At 31.2% G+C, this 27,386-nt stretch overlaps 2 protein-coding genes across 15 annotated transcripts in view; one reads left to right on the plus strand and one right to left on the minus strand.

Moving 5' to 3' along the window:
* Window positions 1-1,932: 1,932 nt before the first annotated feature.
* On the minus strand, window positions 1,933-27,014 carry LOC134693827 (E3 ubiquitin-protein ligase MIB2-like). Of its 7 annotated transcripts, none has more exons than XM_063554743.1 (18): window positions 26,996-27,014; window positions 23,357-23,592; window positions 22,544-22,715; window positions 21,707-21,822; window positions 19,069-19,263; window positions 18,542-18,681; window positions 18,198-18,308; window positions 16,656-16,760; window positions 16,061-16,223; window positions 15,417-15,553; window positions 14,679-14,827; window positions 13,160-13,316; window positions 12,362-12,516; window positions 11,452-11,578; window positions 10,691-10,900; window positions 9,825-10,000; window positions 8,814-9,004; window positions 1,933-8,222 (listed from the first exon to the last, which is right to left on the minus strand). In XM_063554743.1, exons 2-18 carry the CDS (start codon window positions 23,580-23,582, stop codon window positions 7,984-7,986), a joined length of 2,769 nt encoding a protein of 922 aa, XP_063410813.1. In that variant the 5' UTR covers window positions 23,583-23,592; window positions 26,996-27,014; the 3' UTR covers window positions 1,933-7,983. The 7 variants fall into 7 exon arrangements, with proteins under 7 accessions (XP_063410813.1, XP_063410812.1, XP_063410810.1 ...); XM_063554742.1 differs by lacking the exon at window positions 26,996-27,014 and adding an exon at window positions 26,785-26,871; XM_063554740.1 differs by lacking the exon at window positions 26,996-27,014 and adding an exon at window positions 26,713-26,807.
* LOC134693828 (segment polarity protein dishevelled homolog DVL-3-like) overlaps window positions 26,747-27,386 on the plus strand; it is a 46,178-nt gene continuing 45,538 nt past the window's right edge. For 2 of the 8 annotated variants that reach the window (XM_063554750.1, XM_063554749.1), the window contains exon 1: window positions 26,756-27,375. In XM_063554750.1, coding sequence (XP_063410820.1) covers window positions 27,215-27,375 — 161 coding nt within the window. In that variant the 5' untranslated portion in view covers window positions 26,756-27,214. Of the gene's footprint in view, window positions 27,376-27,386 lie in introns of all 8 variants that reach the window. The other 6 variants (XM_063554746.1, XM_063554744.1, XM_063554745.1 and 3 more) reach the window with 6 other exon arrangements.

Consider the following 27,386-nt stretch of genomic DNA (forward strand, 5'->3'; position numbering starts at 1 on the left):
AAAAATTATTTTAGACTTCTAAAGAATGTAGCTTTACATATTGATTAGTAGGATTTTTCTGAACCTTTAACAAACAAAAGTTGCAAGAACCTGGCACGAAGGCACTGGACCATATGATATCTGTGAAAATACTAATGACTATAAGCCTACAAACTAAATACCACTTTACTGACCATTAAAGATCCAACCATATACTCTAACTGGTCAACTATGCAAATGTTTTAAAGCAATAAGACGATGACTGGGGTTGCAGGGCAAAATAACATCAATCGAAATGATATATGTAAATGCTTACACAGATGCATACCAAATTTCTTTGACTTGCCATTAGTATTTCCCCTTACCCTTATTATACATAATTTACAAGTAGTGTACGGAAGGTAAATCCAAACATAACTAACAAGACAGACGAAGTAGACATGATAGCGTCGTATAAAAAGCCTCGGAGATCATGATTATTTCGTTCTTTATATTGAAACTTATAAATGTCAGCAAACAGAAAGCAGATGTCTGACATATATCATAGTTACTAATCACTCACAATTTGAAGGCTAAGATAGAAGAGATTTTATTCAGCAGTTTCGAACAAAAGTCTGAACTGACAAACAAAAGGATAAGGTAATTGCAATAAATAACAACACTCTTTATTAAGGTATAAACAATGAGATCAAAGTCAGATGAACCATGCCAGACAGCCATTTACATCTTACAATCAATCTATGCATTTAATATATTTGAACCAATGTTATAGTATCTAAGAAACAAACTTAGTTATGAAAATTTAACATTGACCAATGAACCATGAAGATGAGGTCAAGGTCAGATGATAGCAGCCAAACAGACATTCAATATCCCAAATGTAGTTGACCTATTACACACAACACAATGAACCGTGAAAATGAGGTCATGGTCAAATATAACCTGCAATACTGACATGTACATTGTTAAACATTTTCATACACCATATATAGTTTGGAAATAGTATTAGAAATAAAAACTTCAACTTTAACCATTGAACCATGAGAATGGGTCAAAGTCAAATGACACCTGAAAATCACCCAATACAACATATATAGTAGACCTGTAGCTTACAGGATCAGATATATGGAGGCTCTAATTCAGTGGTTGTCATTTGTTTATGTGTTACATATTTGTTTTTCGTTCATTTTATTAAATAAATAAGGCTGTTAGTTTTCTCCTTTGAATTATTTTACATTGTCTTATTGGGGCCTTTCATAGCTGACTTTGCGGCATGGGCTTTGATCATTGTTGAAGGCCTTCTGACTTATAGTTGTTAATGTCTGTGTTGTTTTTTGTCTCTTGTGGACAGTTGTCTCATTGGCAATCATACCACATCTTCTTTTTTATATTGACCATATTTTAACTTGATTACTGATCCATGAAAGGAAGTTGATGTCAGATGAAAAATGTCTTACAGGCATGAGGGCATAGCATGGTATGGTCATACTAAATATAGTTATCCTGTTACAAATGATAAGAGAGAAATTAACATTACATGAATTCTTTTTCAAGTAGTCACTGAACCATGAAAATGAGGTCAAGGACAATTGGCATATGACAGACAGAAACTTCATAACATGAGGCATATTTATAATAAGTATGAAGCATCAGCTTTTCCACCTTCTAAAATATAAAGCTTGATCACTATCCCTATGTTAAGCTTTCTGCAACAGAAGTTGCAGGTTCAACAAAAACCTTTACGGCTTCTTAACAATAAAGATATAAACTTCTAAAGTAAAAAAAAAATCTTTTTCCTAATAATTAATGGAATTACTTTCTTATCTCTATTATTAATTTTAATTTTGCATTCAGTGTAAACTGGGGTTAAAATAGTAAAGACTAGTGAAAAGTGCGACAGAAATATTTGTTGGACAAATCGCTGTTAGTCAATATCAATAATAACAAACAAAACAACTTTGCAACAGATATTTTAATCAAATTCTATTTACATAATGTTTCTGGCAACAGCCTGATAAATAGATACAAATCATTTATTTAAAACAATTCAAATACACATTCCCGTCAATCCTTATCCTACAACAAAGACATTTCACATGCTTTCTTTTTTCTTTCCAAGTAGTAATTTTTTTCAAATAGTTTTTGGATAAAAGTGGCTGTTGAAAGTAAAAGTTAGCAATTGCTCAGTCTGAGCTTAGATGATTTTAAGTAAGAACTAATTCAATTCAGCAGTTCCATATGACATATAGCGAATTCAACACTTAACAATCTCTAAACAGCTAAAGTGACAAACTGGACAGGCCTACCTTCTCCATAAAAAGACTTAAAATGAGTCATCTCACCTAAATTCCATACAAAACCTGGGTCTCCATAACATTTATATTGTCCTAAATAAAATCACACATGACCTGAACTAGTCAAAATGATACCTCAAAGGGGCTTTTACCCTTAACCTGATGAATTTAATTACATCATTAATGTTAAATAATTACCATTCTTAGAGTACCAAGCACATAAACCCACCAAATTTCATCAGGAACTAAATTCAATCTTTTACAAATAATTTTTCAAAAGGTATGAACTTATGAATAAAAAATCCTAGGAATGATGGCTTTTTCTTTTAACAGTTGAAGTTATCATGCATCAATTAAACTAATCGTGTGGTACATGTTTTTTTATTCTGTAAAGCATCAAGTTTTAAATCCAAATAAAAAGAGATTATTTTGTTAGCAAAAAAAAAATGTAAGAAAAAAGAAGCAAAAATGGCTATGACAGTAGTGAAAAATACTGTGGAAATAACAGAAAAATCTCCCTGTAAATCAGAAATTAAGTTCAACAACCATATTATATTATATGTGGATTCATCACTATTAATGGGATACCAACTTTCATGGGTTTTGTTATTGTTGGTTAACCACTAATAAAGATGTACATCTAAGAAGAAATGTTCTATAAGCTTGTAGGCAAACTTTGGAAAAACCATGAAATTAAATATCTTCAAAGATATGATTTTTCGTCAATCCACAAAAATTTGGTACCCACATAAATAAATTAATCCAAGGCATCAAATAAACTTGAAATAAACTTCTATTATGGTCCCATTAATCATCAGACAGACTTATTCAAGGAATTAAATTCTAAAATCAAGTGAAGAATCCAAAAACTTTTAAGTTCTAAAAAAATAAAATTTTTGATTCAATACAACTTAAGATAACGAATTCACACTTTAAAATTTTGTCTTTCTCTAAATCCCAGTACTCTATTTCAATCAAGTCTCTCACACAAAATAATCTTAAACAAAACTCATTTCTTTTCAATACACCATACATATCATCTCTTAGATGTGACTATATAAAATACAAAATTCCCATGATAAAATATAATAACTAAAATGGAAATTAAGATATGCAGCACTAAAATATTTCATGAACCATATATACAAAATTAATTAAGACAAGGTCTACCATAACACATATTCATTTGATGATTGTAAGTATATGGGAACTGCAAAGTAAATGTGTAATACTTGTATCGTATATTATTAAATAAAAAAATTACATAAGCTATGCAAAAAAACCCAAACATATTGATTTATTTTGAGGGAGGAAGAGGGGTGGGGAGAAAAAAACTACAAGGCTTTTATAAAAAAGACAATATATGAGGAACTTGCCAAATGGGGTAAGTATCAAATATCAAATGAGAAAATGTTTTCAATTATTTTCAAAAATCATTTTCATGTCAAAACTTTCATAAATAAATAAAGTATAATATTCTATGCTGATTAAGACTGTTATTCCGAACTGAACAAATTTCATAAGTTCATTGGTCAACTGATCTTAATATATAGCATAGCAAAGTCTAAACCACATAAATAACTTTGAGTTCACCAAATCTGTGTAAAACTGTGTGTAAAACTATTCTAAACAAGTTTTAAAATGATCCCCTTTTTTTGGTGTCTTCTTCAGACAACTATGAAGCATTCTTATCAGTGCAAATTAGTTTTCTTGTAAAAAAAAAAGCAAAGAAAACAATGAAAATCAATAAACAGCTCAAAAATACAGATGTCTATGATAGCATGTCAAACATACAGGACTTTAGAAGACAAATTGTTTTAGTTTGATAATGGAGCCTATGGTCAATCTACATAATTCCAAAAGTAAAAAGCTACAAGTTTTGTGGCAGTGGCAAGACTAAATAATAAATAATAAGCACAATTTCAACACGAAACATGAAATCACAAAACATCTAAATACCCTATAAGAAAACACTTGTAATGCTACATGAAAATTCATATTAGTTATAAAATAACATATTTCTGAGGTAAAAAGTGACATAGTAATATTTTTTTTTTAAATCTTTTTTTTAAACCTTGAAAACCTCAACTAATTATACTCAAAACTCATACAAGTGTATTTTAGTTTCTTGCATACGGTCGGGTTAATTTAAACTACCATACCTTGAGCTCCATACATTAACATTAGAACTAACATCACTCAGGTAAAACAGCTTGCTTCAATAAACTTAGTTCCATTTTAGTGTTTCTAGTTTCAAAACCTTCAAACTTTTGAAACATTCTTCATTTAAAAATTTCAAAATGGATTTGACAATTAGCAAGATTTTTTCACGCTTGTATGGTTAAGGTTTTAACCCCATCTCTATCACAATATTTAATAGCCTTCTTTCAATCAAACAAAATGCCCAACATGAGTAAGCTAGTGAACATGATGAAATTGTAAGCCATGTAAAACTGTAATACATGAATATCTTATTATTCAATAAAATACACAATGAAATCTGTATGTAATTTGTGATAACTGCAATTACTTTATATACAATGTGTTAACCTTGGCAGTACTAATAAATATCTGTTAGTGTTTTCCTTCCTTTCTTGGAACTAAAGCATTATAAACCCATAAAATAACATATTTGGTGACAAAAATTGCTATCACAGAAAGGCTTATGTAATTATGACATACTGGCACATTAAGAATTATACAAACCAAAATAAATTACTTAGGGATAACCTATCCATCATTTTCTAGTTTTCAAGGACCACTCTTCTCGTAGATACTGTGAATTCATTTCTTTGTGTAGATACCAATTTTCGTGGATTGATGAATGCCCATATTTTCGGGATATTTGAGTCCATGGTTTTGCCAAAGTCTGCATACAAACCTATAGAAAATTTTCAATTCTTTGCACATTTAAATTCGTGGCAAACCAGTTACCACCAAATCCATGAAAATTGGTATCCAACCAATATAAATGAATTCACAGTAATGCAATATTTTTCAAAATTAACATTTTTACTATACGTTCAAGTATAAAAATTCAAATAAGTTTCAACTCATTTCATTTCATAAGTATATCTCTCAGCAAGGGTGATACATTTAAGGACATTTTTAAAGTAAGTGACAGAAAAATAAAAGTAAAGAGCTCCACATGTGTAAAAATTTCACACTGCTTTTGCAGAGATATCTAAGGTTTGTTCATAAAATTATTAGACAAAGTCACATATAATATTTCAAAATATTGAAATGCCATTTGTATGCATTAAATGACGATTCCATATTTCAAATCTTAAAGTAGTTTGTATTTACAAAGAGAGAAGTTTCAGTCAATAATGAAAAATTTTAAGAATAAAAAATAGCTGACAACCAAAGGTAATCAGAAGACAAATTCTTAGAGCTCATTGTCAATTAATTTAACAAACTTTGCAAAAGCATAAGCTTAAGTAAAACTGTAGCTTAATTACCTTTGTGACTTATACCCTTTTATAAAATATTTGAGATAGCACAATATATAAACTACATTTGGCAAAGTATATAAAAATTCTATTGTATTTAATGTAAAACCCTCAACCACTTTAAATGAAACACATCTTTAAATAAAGATATACAATTGTTAAGTGCACAACAATTCTTACAGCTGATTGCATCAAGTCTGTAGGTAAGTAAGGTATACTACCCTCCTTTTAAAGTTACCTAGTCCTTCAGACAGATAGATCGGTTATCTGTCGGACTAGTCTTTTCTTAAAGAAGGGTAGTTTACCTAACCTAATGACTTCATGGATCAGCTAGCAAGCAAGCTAACCAAAGATATTAATTTTACCTGCACACTGGATGCAACTTACTGTAAATCATTTATTTTATTGACTCCACTATGCGTTTCTTATCAAACTGAATCTGTGCCAATAGCATTTCTTTCTAATTGATACTGACAACTCTACACCATTAGGATATACTTATATCTACTTTTATGCATTATACATAAATAAGCTAAGCATTCTCTACATAGTAGAGTTAACTAAAAATACATCTTTCTTTGTAATGATTGTACATACAGATGTAGATATGAAATTGTGATTTTACAACAGACACGACTCATGCCTAAATTAATTCCTTTTCAAGAGTTAAGATAAATTTTAGGGCTATTCCATTAAAATGTATGTGGGAGGGTAGGAAGGGGAGTTTAATTAAAGAATGTGGGTCATAGTTCTTTTTTCAGTACATGTTAATCACCATTGTGAAAATTATTTAAAAAGTGGTTCTTGATTGATATTTTGAATATTTTTCACAACCCTCCCACATACATTATAATGGAATAGCCCTTACCAAAAGCTATAAAAAGAGGTATTGAAATCAATATTGTTTGGTGAAAGCAGCTTGTTTCATGTCAATTCACCTTCCATATACCTGAATTTATGTAAGTTTTTTAATTACAATACTAAATTTACTGGTTTTTTTTTGGTAATATTTGTGCTAAATGTAAACACTGGCCTTTAAAAAAGATTTTTTTTTTCTTCAATTTAAATGCACTTGATACGATAAAGATAAAAGAAAATGAAGATTTTTAAAAACTGTCAGACATTTTACCTGCCACCAAAATGTATATGACCGAAAGAAAATTTGTCTTAATAACAATGTTGGGGCAAGGTTTGATAATTTCTGTCTGACAACTTTCTTTATAATTTTGTTTATGAGATTGTGCATATACAGGTGTTGAACATTAGATCTAAATTTAAAATAAATGAATTGTTTTCAACAGTATTCATAAACTAGGTCAGTTTATACAATTGTATTGTATAGGTTTCTTGTGTTTCATTTAGATTTTTATTTTTATTTTCCTTAAAATCCATATATGAGTTGTGCTGATTAAATAAAACATATTAATACTACTACATGAATAAAATTCTGTTCAATATTACAATCCTAAAATTTCAAATTAAAGCACACATAGAGTGAAACAAAATGAGAGTGAACTTAATGCACATTATTCATGAGGTGATATATAACTTATGAATGAAAGACTACTTGACCAATGAAAATCCATTATAATGTTACAAAACTACTTGCATAAATCTCAAGATCAATACTGCACAAAGAATTAATTGGACTGTATTGAGTTTTTTTATAACTTTAAACTATAATTTTTTAGAAACACTGAAATAAGAAATCATACGCATGTGATGTCATGCTTGCTTAATGTGACTTCATAAATTTGTATGAAAACTATCTTATTCCCTGAACCAAATAACAGTTTTGTACTTTTAATTGTTCCAAACAAGAATCTAGCATTTCACTGGTGCATCCATTTCTCAACCAGCAAACAATGACATCCACATTTCGCGACCATTAAATTTTGAAATGGTTATAACAAAATGGTAGCAAGAATTTTCAGAAACTTCCCTATAGTCAATTTACTTAAGCCACTTTATAGGTATTGCATTTAAAACATTGACATTCTTTTGTGATTTTGTTTTAAAGTTAAAAAATAAGTATGGCAGAGAATTGTTTACGGTATATAAAGGAAAGAAGGGAAATGCCCATTATGTGTAGCAGATAACAACCAATGAAATACTTCGAAATAATGCTACCTTTAAAGAAGCAAATGTTTTCTTTAGTTATTTATCTTATAGAAATTGAAAAATAAATACTAGAGTATTTGTATATAAAACTTAATACAGTCCAAGAAATTCGCTTTCTGAAAGACTTCACCACATAATCATGCATATAATGGAATCTTTTTAGTAATAGGTTTACGACACATATGACATGTTCGTAATGAATCCCCACAGATATTACACACAGTGTGTCCACATAAAAATGCCATGTTCCGTTTCCGTTCCATACAAATAGAACAAAGAAAGTTCTCCTCCATCTCTTGGAGTTTCTTCTGCAGTAAGTTTGACTCCATAACTCCAGCAGCAGGATGTTCTCTAGTCGCTGTTACTTCTGAACCATCTGAAAATAGATATGATGAATTTTTTAAAAAAATCCTTGGAAACTGAACTGAGTAGATGAATTTTTCTGTTTAAAAGTATTATATAAATTGATACGGATGAATAAGGAAGGGTAATTTCCTGTTGCAAAAAATGAAATTTGGTGAACATTTTTTTCTCTAGATATACTACATGTGTGATTACATTTTTGCCGTTTGAACTGTCTTTATTTACATATGTGTGTAGAAAAATTAATGACCCTACTGCAATTTGCCAGCAGTTTTTTTAAGCTTGTCTTTCAGAATTTGACGATAGTACATGAAGTGCTAATATTGAGATGGCAGCTCTACTTTTTTTGCACATGATGATGGAAGTTTCAAAAGACCTTGACTGGCTATACAGCCCTTGCACAGTCTGTAAAAATATCTTTGCACACAGTTAATCCTATAACAATGCACATTCCATTCTTATCTAGTTTTGCTACATCAGTAAATTGACTAAAATTGTTTTTGGTCAGCTTTTGTAAAAAATACATTTAGTCAAACCAAATCATACATGGTTAAAATTGCTGCTGAAGTTCTCTCTCACTTAGATATCTATTCTAAAAACATACCTGGACAAGTTTTACTATCTATATTTTCTTTACATGATATACATTTTCTCATCTTCTGACAGCAGTCAAAACAGGTTATAACATGTCCACATGGCATAAATTTGATACAGGCCATGTTTTCTGAACACACCATACATTCTTGTACAAGAGATTCTTTCTCTGATGATGTTTGTGGGTCTGATTTACTGGCCCTGAAATAATTATCTCAAATGTGAAAAAAAATACTGGTGCATTTGATTTTACTTGCCCTAAAATAAATATCTTTAATTATAAAACAAAATTATGGTGCATTTGTTAACTCAAGTGTGAAATAAGATACAAGTTCATGTAGGTCAAATATATAAGAGCTTGTCTAACAGTTTTGCTAGTAATAATAAGCCAGAAAAAATGATTGTTTTGCTGCCAGATTTTCTGTATCTATAGCGGTTATCAATAAAAACTTTCATTTTACCCTTGTTGTCCTTGATGTTTCATTTTTACACATATTTGTTGGGAGAATGGATCATATAAAAATTTAAAAACTAAATACATCATTAAAGATTATGGCCAAGTAAAGTTTTTAATTGGGCATGCAATTTCAAGATAGAAGATTCTTGTAACAGTTATTGAAAGATGGACATTAAGAATGATGATAATAGCTGAATTGACCCTTCAGACACATTTATACTTGTGGACAGTAATGTGGTGGACATATCAATAGGCTGTAACAATGTTACTAAATATAGACCTTAAGAAATTTTTGAAATTTTCAAAGGTCAAACAATTTATAAAGAATCTGAAAAACTTGCTCAGACAAGCTCTTTGTACAACCCTGCCATGATGTGTTTTTTAGTTTAAAAAACGAGTGACTTGGTACAATTTAAAATAAATTTCAATTGTAGAAGAAAAATCAGCAAAATTTGATCTCAGATAATAAAAAAGTATTCCCCAATTGGACGTCTTGACAGTTGGAAAACAAATATGAACTGCAACATATTCTAATATCCAGCTTAAAGTTGTTTGTTTACTTACTGTGCTGTAGTAAATTGTTTGATCATTTCTTCAACTTTAGGATCTCCACAAACTTCTAATGGTGTTTTACCCTGGTTGTTTTTATGTGTCAGACTGGCACCTTGTTGGGCAAGATAACAAGCAATAGCAGCACCCATCTGATCTTCATCGTCTGCCATACCAAGCTGATTACATATCTATAGAAACAAGGCAAAATAATGACGTCCCTAGTACAGTCTAAAACTTGCTGTCACTGTGTGACCATAATGTATAATAGGTGGAGTAATCATGCATGTTGACTTTGGTTTGTGTCATATAGTTGCTGTTCACGACATTTCCCTTACTTATACCCTTCATCATGTTCTAATTCATATACTTAGTATACATATTTGCTGCTTATCTAGCATCTGATGGTTTTAAAAACTAAATTAATAGATGCAGTGGATCAATTCAACATTTTTTATAGTTAGTTCTTACACCACTGTCCCAAGATAGAGTCTTGTTGGTTGCTGGCAAACATGTTAAACCTTGCCATATTCTGTATGTGTCTGTCTATCCAGTGGTTGTTGCTTGTCTGCTAAAACTCTGCTTCATATATATATTTTTTTCAATTTATAGTTTGTAAAATAAAGCTGAAGCCGTGAGTTTTCTTGTTTGAATTGCTCTAGATTTGTCCATACAGGGCCTTTTTATAGCTTGCTATTTGGAATTGGTTTTGCTTATTATGAACGGCTGCACTGTTACCTGTAGTTACTTTTTTCTTCGATACTTGGTCACTAGTAGAGAATTGTCTCATTGGAAATCAAACCACATCCTCAAATGTTTGTAAGACATTTGGTAAGCGCAAACAAAGCTTACTAGTATCGTCTTAATATTGTACAACTTACAGCTTCTAGCATGGGTGTTGGCTCTCTCTCCTGTGGTACAGACTGTCTCATTAGAGCTACATGTAAACAGGTGTCTCCATCTTCATCCTTGACATTAATATCTGCACCTCTGGTTACCAGTAGTTCAATGATAGAGGTATGACCTTGGGATACAGCCAGTAGAAGGGGGGTTTGTTGTCTATTGTTTCTGATCTCAATATCAGCTTGGCCCTATAAAAGATAGAGAAAACAATAAATTAGCTTATTCAAATTGTATGTTTAAATATCTATGTGAAATTTCTAATTGTATATGTATGTCTATTCAATTCTATGATGTGCTATTTAATTCTATGATGTGTGTCTATCTTTATTATATGCCCATCTGCAATTTAAATCTTTAATATGCAAAGTATCTATCTTCACTTCATGTCCAAATATATTTCTAAAACTTAATCCACTTTGTACATCTTAAGTCTATGCTGTGAGTCCATCTTCAATATATTTCCAAATGTCAATCTAAATGTTATGCTAGTATGTATATTCATGTTCTATGCTTGCACGTTCATTGCAATTTTATAAAAGTATGTTCATTCATAATTCATGCTTGATTTTCTACAGTAGAATGTGTTTTCCATGATCTATGGAAAGTTTTTTTTTTTTTTTCATTATCTATACTTGTATGTCTTTATGTTTTCCCCATGATAGTATTTTTATCTATGTTAGTTTGTCTGTTTATAATATGTGTTAGAATGTTTATTCTTGTTTTATGTTAGTATGCTTACTTGAGTCAGCAGTACATTAGTGACATCTTTATGTCCATTAAGACCAGCTAAATGTACGGCTGAGAATCCATCATCTTTCTTTATATCTACAATCTGTCTACACTTCAATAATATCTTCTCTGTAGCACTGCAGAAATAGATACATAAACATTTTTTAAATTGAACTGTAAAAGCAAGACAAAATACTTCAACAGCATTTGACTTTAATTTTGTATTCAAAATATATATATATATATATTTATATTGTATTTAAGGCCAGGGTTTTTTAATTTGTTGGTTTACAGATTTTCCCCATATAAAAGTCAGATCAGTCGTTCGGGAAAAAAAAGAAAAAAAGAAATCTCAAGACAGAAAAATATGCAAAAAAAATAAATAAATATTTTACCTTTCAAACAATATGTTTAGTTTGCTATTTTATCATCATTTCTTATATACTAGTTAGAAGAAATATTATTGCTTAGCTGCCATAAACATGGCATGACATCATCTAATAATTTTCTGTGAAAAAAGGGGGGTTGTGTGTCCATGGACAAAGAGACAATTAAATCGTCATTTCACAAACTAACCTTACTCAGTTTTCAGGAAAGTTTGCAAAAAAGAAAAAAAAATGCAAAAATGTTGTACAAAAATAAGTTTCAACACACATGTCAAAAACATTATATATAGACTCATCCACTGGAAAAATGGTTCACCCTATACTTAACTTAAGTACAGGGTATTTAGAAAATTGCTTTTAGTATTACAAAATTCTATGTTAGAAATAGAGCAATATTTTTTTAGGAGAGTAAGTGGCCTATAGAGTAAAAACAAGATAAATGTCACACTTATAAGACAAATACTTATACGCTATAAATTTCCTGTGTATGTGCAAAACAATTCATTATAGATAAAACATATTAATATAACTTACAAGCTATTTCCTTTAAGAGCAGCATGGTGTAGCACATTGAATCCTCTTTTATTCCGTAATGTAAAGTCTATTCCATTATAGCAGACTAACATGTCTATAATCTGTCTGTTCTCTTTACCAATGGCATCATGGAGACATGTATCCCCATAAGAGTCCTGGAAAATTTATATTTGTAATATAAACCTTTTGCACAGCATCGAGACAATCTCAAGAAATAATGACAAAGGGATTTTCCCTATATATAGTATCTGTTAATTTAGAAATTATTGCAAGGTTTTTACTAATGTAAATAAAGAGACAGGGTGAGTATCACAATAAAAGGAACTCTCCTTTTGTTAACTGAAATAAAATTGAGGATGGAAATGGGGAATGTATCAAAGAGACAACAACCCGACCATAGGAAAAACAACAGCAGAAGGTCACCAAGGAAACACTGATTCTTATGCAGATTTTTTGTAATCACAATAATTAAACTTGCAATTTTGTCCATTCATAAACTTGAACATTTATAGTTATACGTTGGTACTAAAAGATGAATCATCACATCACATTACAACATTGATATGTGATCTTGGACAACATTCAACAGTATTTTTCTTCATCCTCTTACTCTTGAAGCCAATGATTTACTCTCTATTATCTTCACAAAGTTCAACTGACTGACTGAGTCATTTAGCAATCTTTAATTTTGAAAATATATATGGGCTTACCCACTCCTCTTTGGGATGAGTATTTAAAATTTGATAAATTTTAAAAAGCAATACAATTTTACCTTATATAAGAAAATGCCAAACTTACCTGTATATTTACATTACACTTATATCGCAGTAATATTTTGGCACACTCTAAATGCTGTTTGTTCACAGCAACATGCAATGAACTGCACCCTCCATTGTTTAGGGAATTGATCTGAGCTCCTTTCCTTAATAACATTTCCATAATTTCAGCTTGGTAACTAAAGATAAAATGTTTCAAATAGATTCTTGTATAATCAATTAAAGTCATAAGAAACTTGCAATTAAAAAAAAAAATGCATATTTGTTTTTTTTATAACTCAATGATATTTGTCACATATTTTTAGAATTATGCCTTCGATATATTATGACCCACCAAGTATAAAGTATGAAAAATTAACGGTTCTGGAGAGGTAGAGCGGACACAATTTGTTAAGAACAACAAACGGATGGACAGACCGATGGACTGACCTTTGACCTAGGATGCATACATTATGACACATTCTCTGGTGTTGGTTAATATATATGTTAAGTTGAAAATGTTTGTCAGGTATAAAGTATGAAATAATAACAGCTGTCCTCTCAAAATATAGTGTGGATCAAATTTGTTAGCGATGGACAGACCAACAGACAGACAGACCTTTGACCTAGGAAGTTGTTCATACATCATGACACACCCTCTGGTGTTGTTTAAAATGGATGTCAAGTATAATATTTGAAATCATAACAATTCTCAAGATATAGAGCGAACACGATCTTCACCACAGGACACAGGGTTGTCAACTGAAACCAAAGTTTTTTGACCTTGACGACCTTGACCTTTGACCTAGGAAGTTGTACATACATCATGACACGCCCTTTGGTGGTGGCTAAAAATGAATGTCAAGTATAAACTTTGAAATCATAACGGTTATCTAGATATGGAGCGGACACGATCTTCACCACAGGACACGGGGTTGTCAACTGAAACCAAAGTTTTTGACCTTGAACTTTGACCTAGGAAGTTGTACATACATCATGACACACCCTCTGGTGTTGGTTAATAAACATATTAAGTATTAAGTATAAAATCATAAAGGTTATCTAGATATGGAGCAGATATGATCTTCACCACAGAACACGGGGTTGTCAACTGAAACCAAAGTTTTTGACCTTGACCTTTGACCTAGGAAGTTGTACATACATCATGACACATCCTCTGGTGTTGGTTAAAATGGATGTCAAGTATAAACTTTGAAATCATAACGGTTCTCAAGATATAGAGCAGACACGATCTTCACCACAGGACACAGGGTTGTCAACTTAAACCAGTTTTTTTACCTTGACCTTTGACCTAGGAAGTTGTACATACATCATGACACACCCTCTGGTGGTGGTTAATAAACATGTAAAGTATAAAGTATGAAATCATAATGGTTCTCTAGATATGGAGCGGACACAAAGTTAAAGTGTTATGGTCGGACAGACAGACAACTGATCACTATAGGACGACCTGCCTAAAGGCGGGGCCCTAATTTATACCCTCTTATTAGACAATCAGAATATGGCCTTTTAACGTAAAGTATAATAAATTAAATAATTACCCAAAAGCTGAGTAATGAAGAGCAGTGTCTCCATCATCATCTTGAAGTTCAAGGTTAGCTCCAGCATCCAACAGTATCTGTACAATATCTTTATGTCCTTGATGACAGGCTACCTGTAAGGCTGTTTTACCTGCACTTTTTAGGTCTACCTGTAATTTATAGGACAGACTATTTGTACTCAAGGTAACAGTCCAGAAAAGGTAACTCCTGTGTTATAAAACATTATTTGGACTACACACTATCAAATCTTTACTCTTATCTTAATTTGAGTGTTTTGACAAAGTTTTATTTAAAGTTTTAAGTCTTTGAGTAGACACGGAGAGGTTTATTAAAGATGACCTCATAAGATCTAAAGTAGGCAAATAACCATGTACATCATACCTCTTTGAAATCTTTAACTTAACTGGGTAATTTTTTTTTTATATATTTTTTTGTGTTTTGAATAATCTTTATTTTGCATTCTATTTTTATTTTTTTAAATCAAAAGATTAGCTTTGAGGAAAAAGTTTAGTCACATTTTTTGCCATTCATCAGAAAATTTCTGAAGTCAGACCACATAACCAAAGATACACTTTAATATGAATAATACTCTATATTTCAAAGGCTCCTTATATTAATACAAGTGCAGGTATTCTAAAAAGTTTAAAGTATAAATGAGGATTAACCTATGCTAGTTATATCAACTTTTAAAATTAAGTAGACCACATACAATACTACAAATTGATCATAAAAACTTACTTTATCTGGGTGTTTTGTGACAATATCTTTGACAATATCTGTATGTCCTTGAGCTGATTCTCTGACTAGTCTATCAGGACCAGTCTCTATTGCAAGTGATGGCTCCTTCAAATGGTCAAGAAGTGTTTGCATTGAGGCTGAAATATATTAAATACATGTATATTTCAGGTAATACTGTACAAATTTTAAAGCCAACTTTGAATTATTATTATACTGTAAAAGTAGAAATTTTCATGGAGGATTTAATTTTGTTTATTTTGTGGAAAGAATATTGTTTATTCCCCCGAAATTAAATCCCCATGAAATCTTATAAAGAGACAAAACCTCGATATTTTAACCCCATGAAATTAATGTTTCTACAGTTAACATCCCTGAGATCCTACATTTGCTTCTTTTAAATTTTGATTGTTGTATATAAATTTAAATAAGATGATAATTGGGTAATTTCTTTTCTTCATCCCATCTTAAAGGCAACTTGTTCAAAAGATCCAGAAATATATGCTTTTTAAATAAGAAAATGTTACTTTAAATATAAATTAATTTGGAAATGGCATCTATAATGAGTTTATATGTTTTTTAAAATTATACTGTAGCCTATTCTACATCTTGCTTCACTGCTTCAGAAGACGAAAACCACTACTTACTACTATGTTCTCTATCAGGAAATCGATCAGTGTTATTAACATCTGGCTCTTGTGAAGGTACAGTACAGCAGATAGGGTTTAATGTATATGTGTTCCCATTGACAGTTACTCTCAGATCACCATCAGGGTAAATTGATATAACTCTTCCCTGCTTTCCTAAAATCTACAAAAATACAAATGTCATGTCATTGAAACTGCTTCCATATACAAATTGTTTTCCTGGTTTATTGTTACAGCATTTTACTGCAAAAAAATCTGTTTGCACAAAAAACAAAGTTCATACACTGGTCCCATGTATAGTTTATGGTTTGCTATTGTAAACCCACAACATTATTAAATCATTGAGCTAAAGGGTATACATGTGTCACCACTTCATGGATGGTTGCAGAATTGCTTGTGTTTTCTATTTTCTATGAAAGCATTTTGGTGTTTTAAACTTAAACAACACAAGATTGGAGTAGTCTTGAAATCGGGGATGGACAGCAGACAAACCCTTATCACATTACAGTTACATAAAACATTGTATATCATAGAGTCCTTCATTTTGGAGAGGATGAGTATCATTTCTTATTACAAGGTAAATATTAATACTTACAGCTCTCATACTCTCTGACCATTCACCATGTCCCTTCTGTTTTTCTTTGACTAGATGTATATTATGTGACACTTTCACCTGATCATTGACTCTGAATGCATGTACCTAAAGAAGAAGAAGCATAATTTTAAGACAGACCTATGAAATGTTCTAAGTGCAAGTAAAACTTGATATAATATATTTCAAATCTATTTATTACCCTCATCTATTATTTTGAGCTCTTATATAACCAACATCAATGCAAGATTAGTTCAAATAAATGCTTATGCATAGTATTAATTATAGGAAACAGTAAAAAAAATCAAATCAATTAAAAACTTTAAGTTATCCATTTTTCAACTTCTAATTGCCATTGTTTCCATTTAATATGTTATATGCAACAATATTTCTATATTCAAACCATTTAAAACTACCCTTATATTTTACAATCATTAGTGTTCAACTTAGCTGATATATGCATATATCATTTTATAAATTTCTTAAATCCCCTTTTGGATAAAGGACACACTAACTTTATATATCTTAGTTACAACCAAAATCATCCATGGTATTCTTAACATTCCCAGTTACAATTTGATGGAGAACTATTTTAAAAAGTTAGGAGTTCATGGAGTTGTTGACACCAAATTGCTCAACAATGGTTAAGTTTACTGAAGCAAGCTGTTTCATCTCTATAAAATACTGATTTCACTGCAAAGCAACTTTTAAGTCGCTTAAGGATGTACTTAGGTGAGGTTTTGGCATTTGTGTCAAATGTTCTGACTACTTAATAATTTACCATACAATTCAAGGTAAAATATTTTGCTCCATAACACCCATTTATTTTTCAAACCAGATTAAAAAGCTCATAAAAGGTAATTTACCAAAATTTTAGCAGATTGTTCATTTTCTTTCTTTTGATTTGAGACCCAAATAATACAAATGCAAATATAAGGTAAGAGTCCAAGTCAGCCTTTTCCCGACATATTTTAAATATCAAATATCTCGAAAAGGAGGTCCATGACCTATCAATATTTTTTGCCTATTTTGAAACTTAACCAATGCTCATTTGAATTAAAGTATCAGTTTTAATTCTTGATTTTTTTTAATTTCACAAACCCTCACCTAAGTACATCCTTAAGTAAAATCAAAATCTAATGTAACTAACCACTTTCAAGAAAACTATTTAATACCTGCATAAGTTTAGAAGTAATACATGTTAGAAAGGTAAGAACACACTTAAATTCTAATCATAGACAACTCAAATGTTAGTTATACGTAGACAATACCTGAAACACAGTGTTTTAGATTATTAAATGCAAGTGTTGGTATATTCTCCATATTTAACTTTGACATTATTTATCCCTGTAAGGTTTTATACAGGGTGGCTAAAAAACACCATTTATTACAAAAGAAAGATGCCTGTACCAAGTCAGGAATATGACAATTAGTTGTTATCCAATCGTTTGATGTGTTTGAGCTTTTGATTTTGTCATTTAATTAGGGACTTTTAGAATTTTTGAGTTCAGTTGTTATGTGATTTTTCTTTTTTCTATCACTTACCTTTGTTAATGCCCCTGCATGAAATGTCCATCTGTTAGAACATCCTTCATATTGAACTCTTACATCTCCCCTGTCTGTTATTCTATGGACTACGCCCACTTTTCCAATATACTAAGGAAGAAATAACAAAGAATAGTTTGATCATTGTATGTTTATATTTGAAATCCAACTAAAACAGTTAAAATTTGTCACAGGTTTTATTCACAACATAACGAGAAGTAAACAAGAATATGTCTGCAATGTGTTGTTCTGAACAGGTGTTTATACAATTGATCCACAAAAGAAATCAATTTAAAATATATATATGTTAACTTTCCTGAAAATTATTGTATTTATTAACATACATCAGCCATTCTGGGATTCCATCCACCATGACCTTCCTGCATGGCCTTGAGAATTTCTGGGTCAAGATCAACTTGAACTTTCTCACCAACTTTAAATGGACAAGCAACTCCTGACTGAGTGACAGAATCTGAAAACTCTCCTGCAAAATTATATAGGAACATTGAGGAATAAAATAATTCAGTTTTTCTATAAATTTAGTAAAAGTTAATAACTGCATAAACTGTACAAACACTAGATGTATATACCTCAACTTATTTTGACCAGTTTATGAAAATACTTTATGCATCAAAAGTTTTGAACCTATAAATTTGACATCAATAACATTTTTTTACTACAGGTTTTAAGCAGGCATTTACCAAACCAGATTAAAATAATTATCTCCTTGTCACTTTATTAGAGTATTCAAAATCAGCAGCAGCTTAGGACAAAGGATTTAGATTTTTTTAAAACTTGAATCATTGACCCTAAATGGCTGGGAAGTCCTTGCATTGTCTACTTTCAATTTAAATATATAAATAGAATTTACCTAATACAGGCAGGTGTTCTTTATAATAATAAATGCCTTGACCAGCTGTGACATATTTTAAGTCTACTTTTCCTTTATGTCCTACTCTATATACATTGGTTGATCCAGTCTGCCATGCAACATTCGACACACTCCTCTCCGATTCAGAATCCCATCCTCGTATCTCAGTTATTTTTCCTATTTTGCCTTCTCCACCTAAAAGAAAATTAATATTCAATAAATGATGCTTGTAAATTTAACTAACAATTCTTAATACCTTATGGTTTATTTAAAGGCAAAACATTATATTTAATGAATCTTGGCATTGTCATATAATTTATAAATACTGTACCTATGTGTTGTATAACAATTTTACTAACAATTCTTTGAATAGCTTATGGTTTATTTAAATGCAAAACATTATATTAAACGAATCTTGGCATTGTCATATAATTTATAACCAGATGCTCCGCAGGGCGTAGCTTTATACGACCGCAGAGGTTGAACCCTGAACGGTTGGGGCAAGTATGGACACAACATTCAAGCTGGATTCCGCTCTAAATTTGGATTGTGATTAAATAGTTGACACAGAATGAATGTATTCAAATGAACTTAAAATTTTTGTTTTCTCTTAGAGCAATTCATTATGCTGTTGAATATTAATCCTCTCAAAAAAATGTTTGAAGAAATTTTCTTTTTATTTATGAAATTTCAAATGAGAAAAATTGAACCCAATTTTTTAATCACATCCCCCTTTCCCTTATTCCAAAACTAATTTCAATTAAAATATTCTAATGGAGTTTGCAACAATTACTACTCATTTAAATACATCATAAAATATTAAGATGTAAAAAAACTGCTTGTTATCACTGAATGGTAAAGATTATTTAAATTTATCAGTTGGTAGTAAAAAGTGAATATACATTGTATATTGTATATAACAAAGATTTAAGTTGATTCTGGACAAAGAAAGATAACTCCAATTAAAAAAAATTCTTGCAGATATTTCTTGCTTACTATACTGGACAAAGAAAGATAACTCTTAATTTAAAAAAAAATTGCTATTTCACAATATTGTGAAATTAGATATTTCTTGCCATTGCACAATACTGTGCAATTGAAAAGACTTGCTATTGCACAATACTTAATATAATAATTTTAGATCCTGATTTGGACCAACTTGAAAACTGGGCCCATAATCAAAAATCTAAGTACATGTTTAGATTCAGCATATCAAAGAGACCCAAGAATTTAATTTTTGTTAAAATCAAACTTAGTTTAATTTTGGACCTTTTGCACTTTAATTTAGACCAATTTTAAAACTGGACCAAAAATTAAGAATCTACATACACAGTTAGATTTGGCATATCAAAGAACCCCAATTATTCATTTTTTGATGAAATCAAACAATGTTTAATTTTGGACCTCGTTTTCGGCCAACTTGAAAACTGGGCCAATAATCAAAAATCTAAGTACATTTTTAGATTCAGCATATCAAAGAACCCAAAGGTTTCAATTTTTGTTAAAATCAAACTTAGTTTAATTTTGGACCCTTTGGACCTTAATGTAGACCAATTTGAAAACGGGACCAAAAATTAAGAATCTACATACACAGTTAGATTCGGCATATTAAAGAACCCCAATTATTCAATTTTGATGAAATCGGACCCTTTGGGCCCCTTTTTCCTTAACTGTTGGGACCAAAACTCCCAAAAATCAATACCAACCTTCCTTTAATAGTCATAAACCTTGTGTTTAAATTTCATAGATTTCTATTTACTTATACTAACGCTATGGTGCTAAAACCAAGAAAAATGCTTATTTGGGTCCCTTTTTGGCCCCTAATTCCTAAACTGTTGGGACCGAAACTCCCAAAACAATACCAACCTTCCTTTTGTGGTCATAAACATTGTGTTTAAATTTCATTGATTTCTATTTACTTTAACTAAAGTTATTGTGCGAAAACCAAGAATAGTGCTTATTTGGGCCCTTTTTTGGCCCCTAATTCCTAAACTGTTGAAACCAAAACTCCCAAAATCAATCCCAACCTTTCTTTTGTGGTCATAAACCTTGTGTCAAAATTTCATAGATTTCTATTAACTTAAACTAAAGTTATAGTGCGAAAACCAAGAAAATGCTTATTTGGGCCCTTTTTGGCCCCTAATTCCTAAAATGTTGGGACCAAAACTCCCAAAATCAACACCAGCCTTCCTTTTATGGTCATAAACCTTGTGTTAAAATTTCATAGATTTCTATTCACTTTTACTAAAGTTAGAGTGCGAAAACTAAAAGTATTCGGACGACGACAACGACAACGACGAAATTTTTTACACAATTTGCGGTAGTATAAATTTTTTTTCAAAATTTGCGGTCGTATAAAAACTGTACCTGTATGTTGTATAACATTTGGTTAATAAAAAATTGAAAACTTTTTTGTTTTTTTTTGTTTTTTCTCACACTAATTAGGTATAGTTTACTAATTTAAGCGTATTCAATTTTGCTGCCTTTTACATTTTGTATTTGTAAATATGTTCCATAAAACAATTTATTTTTCATAAAGTTTTTAATTGATTTACAATGCAGACAGATCAGTGTGAGTGTTACTGTGTTAAATTAAAAATGCATTTAGCTCCACATAGAATAATAGGATCAGACTTACCATCTTGATTTCCCCAGTCCCAATCTGGTCCACGTACAACTCTTGCTCCATTAATTAATCCCTGGGCTCTCACTTTAGTACTATTCAGAGTATCTTTTCTTTTTGGCATTTTCACTCTAAAATCATGTGAACACAAGTACAAATAAAGTATGCATATATGTTGTATGAAAATTTACAGCAAACAGTGGACTGAAAAATAGTCTTAGTTTTCTTTTCTTTGAAGTGTTATAATTGACAAGGAAGTGATAAGGATCAATGCTGTAATTCTGACTACTTGTACCCGTATTTATATCCTTAATTATGTATATCATTAGAGGGTTAAAACTGGGTATAAATTATAAATAATGTCGTTTGCATGTTATGTACATATAAACAAGCTGATATGTAGTTTTTAACACTGCAGTTTCTGTAAGTTTTTAGCACCAGGTACTCCAGGTTTGTAAAAATCACAATACAAATTAATGTAGATAACTATGAAATGAACCTTATAATCTATATTAGATTTTTGGAAAAGTGTTGAAACATTACAATAATTAGCCAAGCATTCAATCAAAAATTGTTACACCGAATGTGAGTTCAAACCCCTCTTATGCAGGTGCACTAGACTTCTATCCTAATTGACTAGGATTGTCAGTTTTCCTATTGAAGGTCAGTGGTTTTCTCCGGCTACCTCCAACATTAATAATGAGCTGCCAGGATATAGCCTAAAAGTGGTGCTTAAAAGTGGCGTTAAAACACAGAAAATAAAAAATACAAAATTTTGATCATCACTTTTTTTTTTAACAATTACATGTACATACCCATTTACAAAGAAAATATCATAAATAAATTACTTACCCTTTGGAGGAAAATGTTTCCAGGCGTAGAAAGGCATGACCAAGATCATGTTTATCATTCATATAACAATCTGTACACAGATCATAGTCTAAACACTTGGTACACTTCCATCTCATCCCAGATATACCCTGGGTCTTACAGATATCACATATAATGTTTGGATGTTTTACACCTGTAACAAACAGAACAAAAATGAACATCAAAATAATCAAGAGTTTAAAGTAAAAATTAAAAAACACATAAAATTAAAGTAACTGGAATAAATATAAGAGTTCAAACATTCCAACAACCACAGTCATTTTTATAACTTGTAATACTTGTAATCAACATTACAGACCAAGGTAAAGGGTGTGACATTTTGTACAAGTATAAGCACATCTTTAACACTCACTCTTACTTCAAAGACCCAATTATAATTGTTCTACATGTACATGATGTATGCACAATATAATTTCATTAATCTTTGATCTTTGAATATGTTGAACATTTTGAATTGACAAATTTGGACTGGGAAATTGGTAATATTACATGAAAAGTGAAAAATTATTTTGTCTACAAATTGGTAAACGCATTTAGAGTTGGTTTTAGATACCTTTTCACTTTAGATAAACAGATATACATGTATGGTTAGGTTAAATTAATTCCTTTTTCTTCTCCTTTTTTTTGCTTTTTCCTTATATTCTGAATAAAAGGACTTGGCCAACAACATTACCTTTTTCTTTTAGAATTTTACAACTTCAGAATCTCTAAGCAGACAGCTACAAAAATAAATATTAATCACTTAAAAGACATCTTATCACCAAAAATCCTTACCAACTGGTGCGTTATCCAACACACGAAGATCATATTTTCCTTGGTAACCCACTCTGTAGTTTGTACGGGATCCAGAATCCCACTGCACAACAACTGTTTTATCAGGTGAGGTCGAACTTCCTGGCTTCCCTATCTCAACCACAGTTCCTATGTGACCTTCACCATCGTCCTGGTTCCCCCATTTCCAATCTGGTCCACGAGTCACACGCAAACCAACTTCTAGCATAGTTACTTATCTAAAATCAAAATACATTATTACATAATGATAACATTAAATAAATTTACTGATTTGTATCGAGCCTGCAACTTCTTGCCTACTCTTTGAACACATACAATGCCTTCAAGATGCTTATTTCTAGTGATTGATTTATATCATTCAATAACATATATATATATATATAAGTACATGAAGTACAATACTCTAGTTAGAGTACACATTCATCTTAAATAAAAGTACATGTGAGATTCCAGTTACCTGACAGACCCTAGAACATTTTATTCATTGCTGAAAAAAATAATTTTCAAACGATCAATGCAAGTTTTGAGGAATGCGAATTTAAATAATTAAGTTCACAGACTTCTGTACAAAAAAATAATAATGAAAAAAATAAAAAAATTGCTAACCTTCCTACCCTGTATTTTTAAAGGATGTAAATGGAACCACACATATATTTTTAATTAACCATACTGTTATAACACAGTCGTTTAGCATGATTAGTGCCCATACCATACATATCTCCCAATTGATATGATATTGCCAGGCATTTATTTGCTATAATGGTATCCTTGATAGAGGGTTGCTGCTCACAAGGAAGCTATTAAACCAAGAGTTCTGAATGGTGAAGTTGAAATCATCCCTTCATCGATTTTATAGACGGCATCACAAGTTGGTCGACCATCATGGAACAATTGTTTCACAGATGATATCGGATATATTCCTTATGTCATAACTACAATCCTATTCCCATTTCAAGAATGTGACTACCGAATTTGACTATTTACCAGGTTTGTAATATTATGAGCAACACAAAGGATGCCACATGTGGAGCAGGATCTGCTTACCCTTTCAGAGCAGCTGAGATCACCCCTAGTTTTTGGTGGGGTTCATGTTGCTAAGTCTTTAGTTTTCTATGTTTTGTCTTGTGTACTATTATTTGTCTGTTTGTTTTTTTGTTTTTTAGCCATGGCATTGTCATTTTTTTTTTTTAGATCTATGATTTTACTGTCCCTCTGATATCTTAAGTCTCTCTTTTGCCACTATCTGAAATTAAAGCATTATGGCTGTTGTTTCAGCCAGTTTCAGTGGTCTCGCTAGCCCAAAATAGAAGGGCGCCGGATTAAAATTTATTTGGTATTTTAATTGAGAATTCTTAATTTCTTGCAAGTAAATAATTCAACCTCGGTGAATCAGTATTAATGTGACCTTAAATTTTACCTCTTAGATGGAAATCTGTTCGGCATAAACTAGCCATCTTTAGTTTAGAAAGAAACAAAAAATGCCATCACTGAAAGTGATTTGGTCACTAAATGCTAATTAATTCCTTGACTGATTCAATCCACTAAAAAAAAAATTCTTTAGGTAGGAACCATGAATTAACATATATATTTTTAACTGATGACATGAAATCAAACAGACCGAAACAATCCAATTGCATGTGTTCATTATAAATCTATTCATATTTGTATACAGATTTATAATTATATTGGGTTAGATTGACTGTTCAGTGTTGACAGACTTTAGATGTCACCTTGATGGTTAATTTATAGATGGTTTCTAAGTTCTAGACTAAAATAAATGGTGAACAGAAATTTGACAGCTAAGCCCCTGTAAGCAAGTCCATATGGGTTCAGTAAACACAGGATTTTTTATTCCTTAAGGCAACAGGAAATCCTAAATGATATACTATTCAGTATGTATGCATGTATGCATGTACTTCGAGATTCTGCCAGTTTAGACGCACCCCTTCATTGACTGCAAGGGTATAGCAGATCCATGTACACTCCTTAAGGATAAATGGAGATGTGTCCTTTGCAATATTATCCCACCACCAGAACAATCCCCAACCAACACCACCCAAGGGAGCGTGTAGGACACCAGGAAGACTGAAATTAAAGTGGAGGAGGCCGAAGTACTTGGAGAGAACCACCGGGCTTCTTGGCGGAAACAGTCAACCCGAAGGGATTTCAGGAGATTGATCTTCAGGTCAAGCTGGGAACAAATTTGACCTACCAGGACCCTGAAGTATCCAATCTAGTTTTGACTCCAGCTGGATATGAACAGAGATGTGTGTGGGAGGGTGAAAATCACCCTATTGATGTACTGGAAATTCAACGTCTCGAGTGAGAATCAAACTCGAAACCTTCAGTACTGTAGCCATCAGTCTTAACCACTAGACCACCAACCCACACAAAAAAAGAGAGGAAAGAAAGTGGAAACAGTTCTAGTTCTGCATTTAAAATTTTATCTGTCAGCCATCAGCTGGCAGGTTTTTTTAAAAGTTATTTAAATATAAATTTCCCATATTTTACCCATTAATTGAATCTACTATAGAAGCAGTATCATGAACTTATCAGTGCTTATTGATTATCAAATTAAAGTGGTGTTTAACAGGTCTCTTAATTAATACAAAATGTACATGGATATATTTGGCAACATTTAATTATTTTTAGCTTGGAGATATTTTTTAAAGACTAGACTATACCTCAAAGTATTTCCAACAAATTTCTGTATCATTCAACATCATTTCAAATACATGTTTATTTACACATCCTTCATGAATCATTTAAAAAAGGGACACTTATGTTAGTTCATAAGGGTCACAGTCACAATCATGTTACATGGATTTCATAGAAAATGGACACTGTAAAAATGCAGACTTTCATGATGACAATTTACAGAGAAATAGATTAAACTGGGGCTAATGATTGGTTGTTGTCATAAAACGTTGTAACGAATTTATGTTGTGGTTTCCGCATTCCTTACACCAAGTCTGGCCATGTTCGTGTCGACCTTAACATTTACAATTCAAATTTGGGACCACAGGTACCGAGAAGACTTGACACTTTTACAATGGGCCAGATATATCAATCTTAACTGCGCTTTTGAGACTCCCAAAATTACCAACTTGTTGATTTAATACATCGTGATGCTGAAAATTCTGAATATGTTGCTGGCGGAAGTGCTTCCTTCGAAAATCCGCAGTGAATAAATGTTGACAAATAAAATTGAAAAAAAAATAAAATACAGAAGTATTTCTGTAAAAAAATCTCATTTAGTCACATGGCAATAAAACATTAAGAAACAAGTATCTCAAAATTAATCTGTCTTAATCTCAAACTTTTAGTTCTTATTTTACCAAATTTTATCATGTTTTGTTGAATAAAAAGGATGATTCATCATGTCTCATGAAATTCATTGGATAAATAACCTTTCAGACCTTTGCAATCGTGGCTAATTCTATATATTTTGTTAATATTCATTTATTTAATGTACAAAAATTTATCTGATGCTTTTTTGGGGCACTTGTTTTTGAGAAATTTTAGAGAACCATTTGAACGTCGATTACTAAATCCGAAACAAATCAAAAGTCAAAAGAAATAGTTCTGTAGGCGAAAATGGAGAAAATCATGAGAATTTACCAGTAGAAAATTTCTTGGTTTTAATAAAACTATTGCTTTCTCCTTCTCAAGTGCTGTGAAAGTTTAAGATATTTAAATATCATTTTCGGAAATGAAAATTAACTGATTGACATACGGGTTTCAATTTGGCACTGAACAGAAGAAAACATTTGGACGCCATTTTCCACAGAAACTTGATAATCATTGTGGATTTAACAACATCAGACTCCCTCCTACGGGATGGAGGAGACCAAAATCATCTATTATATAGATGACGAAGACACTCCTTATTTAATCAAACTACCTATTCCCGCTGATCGTGTAAATCTTGGTGATTTTAAGAACGCTTTAAACAGACCAAATTACAAATTTTTCTTCAAATCGGTGGATGATGACTTCGGGTAAGTTAAAG

The sequence above is a fragment of the Mytilus trossulus genome, chromosome 12, assembly GCF_036588685.1.
Source record: "Mytilus trossulus isolate FHL-02 chromosome 12, PNRI_Mtr1.1.1.hap1, whole genome shotgun sequence".
Taxonomy (NCBI): domain Eukaryota; kingdom Metazoa; phylum Mollusca; class Bivalvia; order Mytilida; family Mytilidae; genus Mytilus; species Mytilus trossulus.